Source organism: Lingula anatina, chromosome 1 (genome assembly GCF_051362555.1).
Source record: "Lingula anatina isolate TDL-2025a chromosome 1, LinAna3.0, whole genome shotgun sequence".
Taxonomy (NCBI): Eukaryota; Metazoa; Brachiopoda; class Lingulata; order Lingulida; family Lingulidae; genus Lingula; species Lingula anatina.
The window spans coordinates 41,916,263-41,929,241 of NC_141767.1; the positions used below are offsets into that span (position 1 = coordinate 41,916,263).

The 12,979-nt window shown below is 35.6% G+C and overlaps 2 protein-coding genes across 9 annotated transcripts in view; one reads left to right on the plus strand and one right to left on the minus strand.

Moving 5' to 3' along the window:
• Nucleotides 1–200: 200 nt before the first annotated feature.
• Nucleotides 201–6,112, plus strand: LOC106163068 (ornithine decarboxylase-like). Its single transcript, XM_013540537.2, has 6 exons — nucleotides 201–390; nucleotides 2,018–2,154; nucleotides 2,426–2,605; nucleotides 3,144–3,616; nucleotides 4,098–4,524; nucleotides 4,926–6,112. Exons 3-6 carry the CDS (start codon nucleotides 2,495–2,497, stop codon nucleotides 5,280–5,282), a joined length of 1,368 nt encoding a protein of 455 aa, XP_013395991.2. The 5' UTR covers nucleotides 201–390; nucleotides 2,018–2,154; nucleotides 2,426–2,494; the 3' UTR covers nucleotides 5,283–6,112.
• A 267-nt stretch (nucleotides 6,113–6,379) lies between these two features.
• LOC106163084 (heparan sulfate glucosamine 3-O-sulfotransferase 1) overlaps nucleotides 6,380–12,979 on the minus strand; it is a 38,468-nt gene continuing 31,868 nt past the window's right edge. For 5 of the 8 annotated variants that reach the window (XM_087000428.1, XM_087000431.1, XM_013540573.2 and 2 more), the window contains 2 exons: nucleotides 11,387–11,494; nucleotides 6,380–9,396 (listed from right to left, as the gene is read on the minus strand). In XM_087000428.1, coding sequence (XP_086856554.1) covers nucleotides 8,061–9,179 — 1,119 coding nt within the window. In that variant the 5' untranslated portion in view covers nucleotides 9,180–9,396; nucleotides 11,387–11,494 and the 3' untranslated portion in view covers nucleotides 6,380–8,060. Of the gene's footprint in view, nucleotides 9,397–10,661; nucleotides 11,022–11,095; nucleotides 11,242–11,386; nucleotides 11,495–12,979 lie in introns of those variants that run through there. The other 3 variants (XM_087000435.1, XM_087000432.1, XM_087000433.1) reach the window with 3 other exon arrangements.

Below are 12,979 nucleotides of genomic sequence, written 5' to 3' on the forward strand. Positions count from 1 at the left end.
GTTCCCTCTTTACCATTCCATGGTTATAGCAGCGCAGTAGAAAATAATCCCAATATATGGCTTGCAAAAATTATTCTTATCATCCTTTGAATTGAGATAAATTAAAACTTCTTTAAACTCAAATTACATAAACCACTGGATACCACTCATATTTTGTCATTATATAATATTTTATCTGCGCGGAAGGACATGTTACACAAAGGACGTAGCCTATATAAATGACGTCCTCTGCTTGCACTATTTCATTCAGATCAATAGTCTACGCAGAGGAAGGCTGACAGTGGTGCTGTGGAACGCGAAAATTTGAAGATTTCTTAGTTGTAACTTTAAATTTCCAAAATCACCTCGTTAAAGGAAAAGGGCACTGAAGGGTGCGAAGCTCCCGTAAAGGTAAGATGAGACGTTGTTTTACCAGAATTAGAAGAGATGTCGATCGAAATATCTGAACGTACGGTACATGCTGGCGGTGTGGATTTTGGCCTTTGTATCAGTAGTAAATGGTCTCATATGGTCAATCATTCTGCATTCTTAGTATTTAACACAATCATGGATTAATTACTTTAGTATATATATAAATTTATAAAATCTGCTTTCGTAAGAAATTAAATTACTACAAATAAAGATGACGTTATCTCGATGCAATCCACGTGACTCGGTCGATATTTAGTATGTTATGCTAATAATAAAACGCGCATTGCGTTTCTCTCACTTGCAAAATGAAGTTAATTTCAATGATTGTAAGTCAGTGTCTGGTTTTGTGGACTTACATGCTGGTTGGGATGATTAAAAGGGTCTTGGAATTGTAAGGAAGATTTGAGGGAGATCAAATTCATCCTACCGTACTTCTTACAGTGTAAATTCGTATGGATGTACAAATTGTGTTTCGAAACTCATGAAAGGGGATTTTTCTTAGTCCACAGTCAATGAAAATATTCTCTCAACTCCCCAAATATAATGATAAAATTTTAAGCCTCATGTAGGCGTTGCAGGTGTGGCAGTGGCAGCATATGTTGGTGTTTGTGTAAGCAGCTGTGGTTAAGCTCAGTAATCATTAAACTATTAATATTTTATGTTCTCCAAGTTGAAATCTGTGCTTAAAGGCTTTGTCTGTATAATGTCAAATACATATTTTGTTTTAGATTTCCCTGCTTGAAAAAAAAACATTATTTTGGTGCATTTGGGAACCGTTTCGAAAACTAATAAAAGAGGGGTATTGTTGTAAATGGCAAGCTGCTAATTTTGTAAACATGCAAGGTTTTTTTTTCTCCTTGAAGACTCTTTTTCATGAGAACATCTATTTACAGCATTTTTAGTCATGAACATGCTGTTGTGTAAGAAACAACATCAGTTTGTCGGCCATATTCCAGAGACACTAGGTTGAGCTTTGCTTGTCTTTTAATCTCAACATAAATACTCTAGATACAACAAGTACTTAAACAGATATTGTTACATCTTTCCTTTTTTGATGTTTTTTAACTGATCAATAAATGTCATTGCAGTTACTTAAATTGATATTCTCGAAGATTCCTTTTGTTTGTTGCCACTCAAAGTCTGTGACCTTTTTTCTAAACTTGTGTAAATAACCAACATTTAGCTTGAGTTTGAAGGGTTGTCACATAATTGTCAATTGATCCCTTGTTCTTGGTTTCTGGTATTAAATTTGTACTGCAAGTACATTTTGTTGGTTTCACCGATAATAGTCATCATCAAATGTTGATATAATATCATCAAGTCCTGTGGCTTTAAATGCATAGCTTATAAACCTTCTGAGCATATGGTTCTATGCAAAGCAAGAATAAAACCATTTGTACTTTTCTTCTTGTTGGTCTAGTATTGTGATCACACTGCAATTTTCCCATATTTGCTTGTATAGCTTCCAGTTGTTCATTTTGTTCATGCCCAATTGCAACTTTCTGAATGGTTTTAATATACAAGTGTCATTTAAGACTAGAAGATTAACCATGCCGTTTTTCCACTCCAATTTGCTAATTTAAAACCATCTTTTCCTCTTTTTCAGGGCGGTTACACATACCACTACTATAACCCCAACCCTTCGGGCTTCTGCCTCTTTAGGCTCAAGCTAAACTTCAACGCGGAACCCCCCTGGGATCCCAGCTGACATTTGCTAAAGGAGCAGGCATTTCAACTCGCAGTGTACTTGTTCTCATTTATATATATTTAACTAATTTCTATATCAGCTTTTGCTTTAAGAAAAAAATACTTATTAGTCTGATGTAAAGGTTTTTATTTAATGACTGATTGATTCCAAAAAAGGTTTCTAATGCTATTGAAAATAGGGCTACCACCTCCCAACAATTCATAATGATACATGTTGAAAATACTACTTAGTTTTTTCTTCTAAAAGGCAATAATATGTTAAAATGTTTATTTGGGGCTCATAGATACATTTTTTTTTAATTTTCAGGTTGTTGCGTATTTCTTAGTAACCAGTATTTAGTGAACAGTTTGAATCCACATTTTACATCTCATCAAGATGAAAATCACATACCCAATCAAGAATTCTTCTCATTGCTTTGAGGTGATGAATGGTATGCCAGCAATAAAAAAATTGATTGCAAGCAAAATCCAAGAACAAGGGACAGAGGTGAGGTCATTAAATAGGCTAGTCTATTTGCTGATGATGTCATTAAATGGGTCCAGCATGCATGTGTATGGACCTTAGACTGTCACCAGTTTGTATTAGTCACATGTTGAATAAGTTTACCTCATAATGGATATCAATTGTACTGACAAACTTGATTAAACAGATGTAGAAAATGTTTGTTCATGAGATTTCAAAAGACTGATAATTCTGGGTTGCTTTGACTATCGGAATGCCTGCAGGATAAGGAGACTTTCGGGGGCATTTTATGGAACAGCATATGTAAGGTTCTGGCGATAATAAATGATGAGTAAATGGTTTATACAAAGATTCTGAAATGGAAAAAAGCAAAATAAGACATTGAATATGGATATAATTTGCCTTCTTACACTGTCGTACAGAATAGAATAGTTTCTTCATTGCACCATTACACTTTGTGACACTCTCACTTTGAAATTAAATGTGCAAAAAACAAATATAGTAACACTTGAAGACTACTGTGCAACAATGAACCTAACAACCAAACCATTATCTTTTCCAGGATGCCTTTTTCATTGCTGATCTTGGTGCTGTGGTTGAGAAGCACCTTGAGTGGATATCTATGATGCCCCGCGTACAGCCATTCTATGCCGTTAAATGTAACAATGACCCAGGAATTGTGCAGTTCTTAGCCTCCCTTGGCACTGGCTTTGACTGTGCGAGCAAGGCAGAAATTGAGCAAGTTCTATCACTTGGAGTCGATCCTTCTCGTATAATCTATGCGAACCCATGCAAGATAAAGTCCTACATCAGATTTGCCAAGGAAAAAAATGTCTCCCTGATGACCTTTGATAATGAAAATGAACTGCAGAAAGTGAAGGCTTTCTATCCTGAGGCACACCTGGTCATCCGAATCTTACCACCTGCTTCTAAAGCTATTTGTAACCTTGGGTGCAAATTTGGAGTGGAGCCGGAGAAAGCATTGCCCTTGCTGCAGAAGGCCAAAAACATGGGCCTCAATGTTGTTGGAGTTAGGTATGTACTACCAGTTTATATTTTTTGAGTTTTTTCGTGAATTCTTGCTTTTTTGAGAACTGAACTTTGAAAAATGCATTCTATTTCCTCCAGATGCAGTTGAATAAAATGAAGATTTACGAAGCACTACTTTATTCAGTATGGATTAATGTTCTGTAATTTGCTCGGTTTTTGAAACATGCAATTGTTTATGATACCTGTGATACATTTTATTATCGTATGAATGTCTTTTTGTAGCTATTGCCTGCATCTAAATTTCAATGACTGAAAGTTTTCATGGAGACGGTAACTGCAAAACTATGTTCTGTCATGTCTGTTGAAGTTATCTGTAACTTGTAAGACTCTGGACAAAATGCATATTCAAGCTAGAATGTTGGCTTGAGTGGGTGGTGTTTATGTGTATTTTTTTTTTCTATTCTCAGTAGAGTGAATACTTTTCCTGATTGTCAAGTCTCATATATGCAATATTTTGCCTTTTCAGCTTTCATGTTGGCAGTGGTTGCCTAGAAGCAGAAGCCTTCAAGAAAGCCATTTCTGCAGCACGTAAAGTATTTGACCAGGCCAAGGTCATCGGCTACAACTTCAACCTCTTGGACATTGGTGGTGGTTTTCCAGGCTTCGACCAACCCGAGATCAACTTTGACGAGGTCACCCAGACAATTAACACCAGCCTGGACGAGCTTTTCCCAGATGATGATGACTTGAGAATCATTGCTGAGCCTGGCCGTTACTATGCGACTTCTGCGTACACCCTTGCTGTCAATGTTATTGCCAAGAGAGAAGAAGTTGAGGCAGAACTTGTGGAAGAGGATAAGGCTAGGGTCATGTATTACATAAATGATGGCGTATATGGCTCCTTCAACTGTCTGCTATATGACCATGCAGAATTAACCCCTGATTACTTGAAGGTTAGATTTTTCTCCCATTGTTAAGAAAATCGGTGACTTAAAAGCTAGGATTTGTAAATTAGCTCCTTTCTCTCCAGGGTTGGATTCAGAGAAATTTTCTGACAGTTTTCCAAATTATTTTTGTTGATACATCCTTCATTTTTGACCACCTGCCGACAGAAAAAAAGTAGATTATTGGCAATGTAAATTCCAAAATCTGCCAGCTTCTGGAAGACCCAGAAGACGACCTCATTCCGCGCCTGCTTTCTGTGTAGTTATTGTTTTTTTTTTACTGAGATGGCAATTTTCTTTTACTACTTTTTCTTAAATGGTTGAGCCTTGCTATTATATTTCTGTATGGTATCATGTTTTACAGAAAGATTGATTAGAGGATTCAATGTCCACATTTTTTTCTACATTAGGAAGTAGATTCGAAGGCCACCATCACCAGCAGCCTATGGGGGCCTACATGTGATGGCCTGGATTGCATCCTGAAGAACTGTGCAATGCCTTCACTGGAGGTAGGGGAATGGCTGTGCTTCAGGAACATGGGGGCATACACGCTGGTCGCAGGTTCAACTTTCAATGGCATGCCTCGCCCTAATGTGTACTACTACATCGAGGACACCAGGTGGCTACAGATGTTGGTGATGATGCCCTCCCAGGATTCAATCCAACTTGTGTTGAAAGACTTCGATGTTGCCAAGCCTGTCCCAGACCTTTCAGACCTTCAAGAGTTGGTTGTGCCAGACGTGAAGTGCTGTGCTCCCGAGTGTTAACAGAATTCAATAAATTTATTGATTTGAGGAGTCCAAAATAGCATGTGCATAACAGTATAAATATTATGACTGCAGTAATATCCAATGAGCCCTTTGAAAATATATCTGGATCAAAGTGGCATCGACCATAACTGTTAGGATCATGTGTTCATTTTTACCAAACTGTTAAGATTTTAGATGAAATAAGTTTTTCATTGTCTGTTGTGTAAAATCATTATTTTTAACAAAGTCAAGCTTTTAGTTTAAAAGTGTCTGAAATTTTGTTATATCTGTACTACATTGGTGCATTTGTTAAAGAAATATTTTTGAGATTATTTGTATGGAATTAATATGGGGTGGTTTAAAGCAGTCCAATAAGATCATTTGGGGCCAAGGAAGTTGAGGAAGATGTTTTTAACATTCCCATCTTGACATAACCTCAGATTTTAGCATTTTGTTTGATCAGTCTGCAGATCAACAAAATTTGATTTTAGTGATTTTTCAAGAAGCACAAGCAGTGACTTGTAAATTCATTTTTAATTACCTTAACAGTTTGAGAAACATTGGGCCATGAGTAGAACTAAGGATAACCTCAAAATATAATGAGAAGCATTTCATCTGGTAAATATTTTTTAATTAAACAAATTGAAAACCAGAATGGGCAGCCTGTGAGCAGAGACAGTTGTCACCAGAATGACAAGAGAAATCTTCGATAATTTGGTGAAGTGACCTGTATCTGTCACAGTGGATTTTAAGTGATTTGTTGCTCATTATGTGTATGACTGTTTGGTTACTAAGGTATTTATGCCTGCTCTGTAGATTATATTCAGAAATAAATGTTCTCACAAGGATTTTGCTGTCTGTCAGTTTCAAAGATAAAGGTGTTAACACAAAAATTCGCATATGTCATTGTAGAAATGCATCCCTTCCACAAGTTGAAGTCGAAACGTGACGATTTAAAGCAAAAGATGGTACAGAATGAGAGACAATTTGAATGTTAAGGGGTAATGTACTGTATGCAAGACTAATCTCCTCTTTTAAGATCTAGAATGTCAGTACCAGTATTGTCTGTAGCAAACTGACACCTGGTTAAAACAATTAGAATTCAAATCCTAAAGTGCACTGACGTGAAATGGTATTATTGCTACATTGTTACAAGAAACATTGCTTCTAAGTTGAGTCCTAGAACTTGCCCTCCTAAGTCGCATCTTGTAATTCCACAAACTTGTATTGACATTCTAAAAATGAATAATGTATTGGGTTTAATCTGTGACAGAAACTACATGTAACAAGATTTATTTCTGAAATATCACTAGAATACATCATTGATACAACAAGAAGAGATTCTCTAACAATTTAAAAGCTACAGTTTGTGAACCGATTCGCTTCTCCAATAATGTTAAGTGGAAAAAATCCTGAATATCAGAACTTTACCAGGAGTTGACACTATTTAGGAAAATACTCTGAATATCAGAGCTTTACAGTAAGGCAACATTATTTTTAAAAAAATGCCCTGAATATCAGAGCTTTACAGTGAGGCAACATGGTTTGAGATATTTCTGGGGTACTAATTTTGAGCACATTGGGAGGAAACATGCGTCTACCTAATAAAATGTGATTTGTTGAAATTTAATACTAGCTCCATAGCAGATATGTCTGACAGGTCTAAAGATATTACAACAAATTGTTAAAATATTCAGAACAGATAAAATAGTCATTTCCAAAACACTCTACTTTGAGCATTCTAACTTTTAAGTTAAAAATCTTAACAAGTTAGCCATATGAGTACATTCAATCTAATGTTGGGGTCAGTGTTTGCCTCTAAGGAAAATTAGTTGCTGAACCGAAGGTCCAGCCATCTTGAAAAGTAGCTGGACTGCATGTCTGCAGGGTGGGAAAGCTTCATGACTCGTTCTGAAAGTTGTCAAACCTGGGCAGACTGTCCAGCATTAATTTCGAGCACTGGTTGAGGTGAACAGCAAAACCAATAATATACCTTGACCTGTACATCATGACTTCACATGACTTTTTTTTGTCTTTTTTGTTATTTTATGATACGCACATTAAATCAAGAAGAAATTGACATTGTTATAAATCCATTACCAAAAAATTGAGTATAATTGAAGTAAGACAAAAAAGTGGAAGTTATCCTACAGAATACATTAATGAAGAATCTTCATAATAACAAAAACATTTCTAAAGGCACCTATGATACCAAATTGTACCAAGATATGTGTAAACTTAAATGTTTAAGTACTGGGAACTGTCAAGGTATGACTAAGTTAATATATATATGATTAATAAAACATACTAAATTAAAATTAACTTATGTATATGGCACTAGTTGACAAAACTGGATATTGCAGAGCACTATTTGCACTTGACAGTTAACAAAGGCCCATTCACTTATTTAGGAATATCAAATGATCCGTGATAAATATTGCTGGGTTAGTTTCCCAAAACAAGATAAAGGACTGGCACTATTAAATGCGTAGTTTAGTTCATGCAAAGTTTTTCAAACCTTATCATACAAACTCTGCATTCCGTTTTGTTCTTTCTTCATGCTGTTTGGCAGTAGATACATGAAGGATTGTCTCAAAGGCAACACACTGACAAATCTCCATTTACTTCTCAAATCTTGATATTGCAAGTGCAGAAAATATTTCCTTTAATACTTTTGTTGGGAGCATTTTTGATACATACTTCTAAACACACTGTATATGGCTACATTTACACTAATATTGAATATAAAAAATATAATATGTAAACAACACATGGTTTATCTCTGCAGAAGAACTGTTACGGCCATCCAAAATTCACTCCAACCAAGCTGTAAAATTTCTTGTTGTGAGGTCTGAAGAAGGCACGTAGTTTTGCTAATACTGCTGGGTCAATGTTTGGGTGTTTGCGGCCTTTACTTTCTCCTAAACAAACATGCTCGTCCTCATCTCGAATACAGTAGAACCCTTTTGTCTCATTGTACACAAACATATCTCTCTTGAACTGAGGATCAATGTCAAGAAATGCCTCTACTCTCTGGAGCTGTGTCACTGGATCCTCGGCAAATCTCTCACTGCTGATTAGAAGAAACTGATCCAAAGAGAAGTACTTTAACCACCTGGCCATGTGTACATGGTACTTAGACCTCCGCACTGGAGTGTAGCTTTCACGGATTCCACCGGTTTCTTTGTCGATGACAAGGTCTTCAAATCTGTGGTAAGATTTCCCTTTTTCCTCTTTGTTCGTGCGCACCTGAAGGTAGTCAGATATCATACGTTCTACGGGATCACGCAATATCAGCAAAAGTTTGATGCTACTGTTCATCTCATGCACTTTTCCAGCTACATGCTCTTCCACAAAGTAGGCAGGGGTTTTCTCAATAGTGATTTGATTTCTAAAAGAAAATGGCATACGTTTTCGGTACCAGTTCAAACCCAGCTTATATCTATCAGGCTCATCGAAAAAATGCATTTCCCTGCCTGCAGTTTGGATATCTGGATGAAGGTCCAAGAAATTCAACAGAGCCCTTGTTCCTCCTTTACGAACCCCAATGATAATACACTGGGGCAGACGACGTTGGGTGTGTCTTGAGTGAAAAGGATAGGAGTCAACTACAAAGTCATAGTCACCCTGAGTCTCATGTTGAGTATTGCTGGACATTTCAGTATAAGAGGACAAGTCACTTTTTAGGTGTGCCCCACTTGAGGTATATATTCCATAGATACAAAAACAGCAAACAATTCCAATCAGCAAAAATATTGCAAGAACTCTTTGTCTACATGAGCAGAACTTTGAAGAGGCTTTTACTGAGTCTATGCTATTGCCATCTGTCTGTATGGACTGAGACTGTGTGAGGACCTTGGTGCAACCACTCAGACCCTGACCTTTGCTCTTCTTTTTCTTCATCTTGGCAGCCATGCATCAGCAATATCAGTCAAAATACCATGTGTCTCTGTACTTCTTGTAAACCAATTTGATAATCTTTCAATAACATTAAGGTCTCATGTGTGTAAACTGTTCAGAGATGTCCATATGTGACACATCACATCTTGCCAGTCTCATTTCCTCCCTGCAAGTCTTCTTTCTGAACAAAAATCTTGTTTGCCAACAAGATAATAAATCCAGAATTCCATTCCTGGAAAATGAGAATAAGAATGCTTCATTACTACAGTTCATCATCAAATCAAGAACATCGCTGCTACTTTTAAATGTAAAGATTATCACAGTTCATGCAACCAGTACATAAGTTATATATGCAAATTGCTACCCCATCATCTCTGCAGCAATCTGAGAGTGTTTCATTGATTTCTGGGCCAAACTACAGAATGACCACACAGAATGCATTAATGAAATTAAATCAATGTAATATTATGCCTTCATGATGTAAAAGATTACTAAGAAGATTAGCCGAAACCATTAATATGTATATAAATTGCAAATATACTGGGTCTGACATATAAATAATTCAAATTAACCAAAAACATCTCATGAAAGCCTAACATTTCATCAGATTTTATACAAGCCTGCATAGAATAAGAAAAAAAAATATATTATTTTGCAACAATCTGGTTCATATTTGATATTTTGCAATCAAGACAATGTGGCAGTATTATCATGCAATACCAAACCTGAACATCTATAGTTAGTCATGTTATCATTATCTTATAACAAAAGAATGCATGTGTCTAGCTGGCAATAATACTGCATTCATATGACCAACTGAAAAAGCAATCATTATAAGGCTTGATACTAGACAGTATACCACATTTCAAAATGATATTTTTGAAGACCTGCCCTCACCTTTTAACAAATTCTAAATATTTTACAAAAATTATTTTGAGGAAACTATTTCAGAAAGAGAGAAAAATGATTAAAGCTGCTAATAAAAAAAGCTCCTTTACTGACTTAATTTCCAGCTTATTAAAAGCACTTCGTCCTCACCCTAATCATGAGTTGGTTATATATATATATATATATATATATATATATATATATATATATATATATATATATATATATATATATATATATATATACTGATTATCACAAATAACATGATATCACTGTGCATGTGGCAGTCTTAGTGGGGAATATATACACTAGACAGAATATGTGACACAGACATAAATGCAAAACTGCCCATACTGCACACTGGTTTTTGACAAAGAACAGAGATAATATTCCCCCCGGACAGGTTTAGTCTGCAATCCAAGAAATAACATCTATCATGTCTCTGTGACAGATTGTTCTATCTTATCTAAATTTGCTCCTTAAACAGGGAATACACTAGCTGAAGTCAGTAAGCTACTTTGCATAGATGTATGGATAGCAACCTGACCCCAACATATGGTTACATAAATCCTAATTTTGCTACATATTCCAAAACCCTTCTTGCCATACCTATTACTGCATCTTAAGACACAAATAAATATGTGAATTCTGCCTAGGACGTTCCAATTTCTCCTACCATCAAAGTCCTGTTAAATCCACAAATGGGTATTTCATGTGTAGATATTCATCTTGTCCATAAGACAACACTCTCAGTATATGAAATATAACAGTCTCTGTCTACTTCTTTCAGTTCTCTACACATCCACAGATGCAGAGCTCCAACGTTAATCTGCACTGTCAGGCTAATTTCTCCTAGCACATAATGAGCTGTTAATCAGCACTGATTGCTTTCACTCACATTCATTGGTCAGTTAGAAGGTTATTACAATTATGCTCCGATCATCAATCATTGGGCACTTAATAAACAAGTGATCTGTCTTCTATGCGTAATTTTTACTGTGAATCAGAAGATTTCATCTTCAATAATTCATACTAACCATTACCTTTGAATATGTCCAATATGCTGAGAATGACGTATTATGTACTTCTTTTCATACCTGCTTCTGTTCATATATTTTGTCTATTTACTGTGTACACTTATTAGATGATGTATTAACATTGATGAAAATGAGTGACTCATAAAGGGATATTCAATAGAAAGAGCCAGCTTGTGTACCAGATTGTGTTTTTTTTTCTTTCATTTTTTCAAAAAGAGGATTCTGCATAGACTGTTATCTTCAACTACAGATGCCTTTTAGACAATACATACTTTATATTCATACAATTTTTATTACCTTTGTAGTCTGTATTGCTGATCTTTTGCTTGGATTACAACTAAGCTATGTTCTTGTTTCCCCTGTGCTGTGTTTCCTGGTTGGTTCCTTCAGTGATGTTTGCCAAACCTAGAAACAAGGAAAAGTCTATCAGGAATATGGCATGCATTTATGATATAACTATAACATCTGTAGCCAAAGTATGTACTGCTGTTTACAACTCTACAACAAAGGATTTGTGAAAGTTATGAACTTTGGAGCTATTTTCATCTTCTGTAGCTGAGAACAAAATGTTTTCCATAAAATTCTGCTTCCTGGTCTCATGATTTAAAGTAAAATAACCTTTTCTTCTTTTTGTTATCATGTTCACTTGATCCCACAGTGCATGTAATATCTCTCATGTTTCTGCAGAATACAGGGAATAAGATCTCATTTCATCAAATTCATCCTGTACTAATTCAATTTCTGCCACTGTGAAGTGGATAAATTTGACAGCAGAGGCAACGGGGAAATGAATTCATTAAGATGAGGTATAAATATTTTCACATCCACTTCTTCTCATATAAAGAATAGTATTTCAGAGCAGAAGACAAAATCAGATTTATGTTTTCTCATAAACAAAAGAGAATTCTTTGAAATGAGACACCATTTACTCTGTCAGTTGTTATTGGCACACAGACAACTGACAAAATATTAAATTTTGTAAATGACTGACTTTCCAGTTTCTATTCACAGTATCACACCCACTGTTGCCAATAGATCATGCATTTTAAGCTTTTGAACAGCCAATTGATCATACTTCTTTCCTGCTCCAAAGTAGCAGCCAACATGCTTTGTTAATGATATTTCTTAGAACAGATTTTCCCCTGTAGAAAACTTAATCTCAAATGACAAGTGTCAATATGAAAATACTGTACTCCTTTTCCCTTATTTCAATTTCAAGCGGAAATGAAGATCAACTATTGTACATTTTATTTGTATCCAACTTTCAATTTATCAATCATGATTTACCAAATTACAGGTATACATCCAGTTAAACAATTTCAGTTTTGTAAATTTAAGTAAATTATAATTTACTGAATAAAAATTGCTTATTTCCAGTTAAACCATCCAGAAGTCAATTTAGTGTTTTCTGTGCATATCTACAAATTTGATAATATATTTTACATCTGATTCCACACATGTGCCATGTTTACCAACTAAAAAAGCAGTTTGATTTTGTCTGATAATGAAGCTAACTCACACCAAGAGAGCCTGTTAATCGATACTAGCTTCCAGAGAGAGAGAGAGAGAGAGAGAGAGAGAGAGAGAGAGAGAGAGAGAGAGAGAGAGAGAGAGAGAGAGAGAGAGAGAGAGAGAGAGAGAGAGAGAGAGAGAGAGAGAGAGAGAGAGAGAGAGAGAGAGAGAATGATTCAATTTTTACCTAATCTATTTAACAGTATATCTTTTAAAGCCAACTTGGGTTGAATATTTGTACCGACAAGCACATGGATAATTTAAGTTAGATATTAATAAAGCCTTGAGGAAGAATACCATCACTCCACTGGAGGTTATTCAGAAACTTTTCTATTGACTTTCAGTGCACAATGAAAACCACCTCAGACTTCTAAAAAG

Excerpts from the sequence above, each read along its gene's own strand:
- LOC106163068 (XM_013540537.2), top strand. The coding sequence starts at position 2,495 with ATGAAAATCACATACCCAATCAAGAATTCTTCTCATTGCTTTGAGGTG. Across the intron at positions 3,617-4,097 it reads CTCAATGTTGTTGGAGTTAG|CTTTCATGTTGGCAGTGGTT; the intron begins GTATGTACTACC and ends TTGCCTTTTCAG. Across the intron at positions 4,525-4,925 it reads TAACCCCTGATTACTTGAAG|GAAGTAGATTCGAAGGCCAC; the intron begins GTTAGATTTTTC and ends TTTCTACATTAG.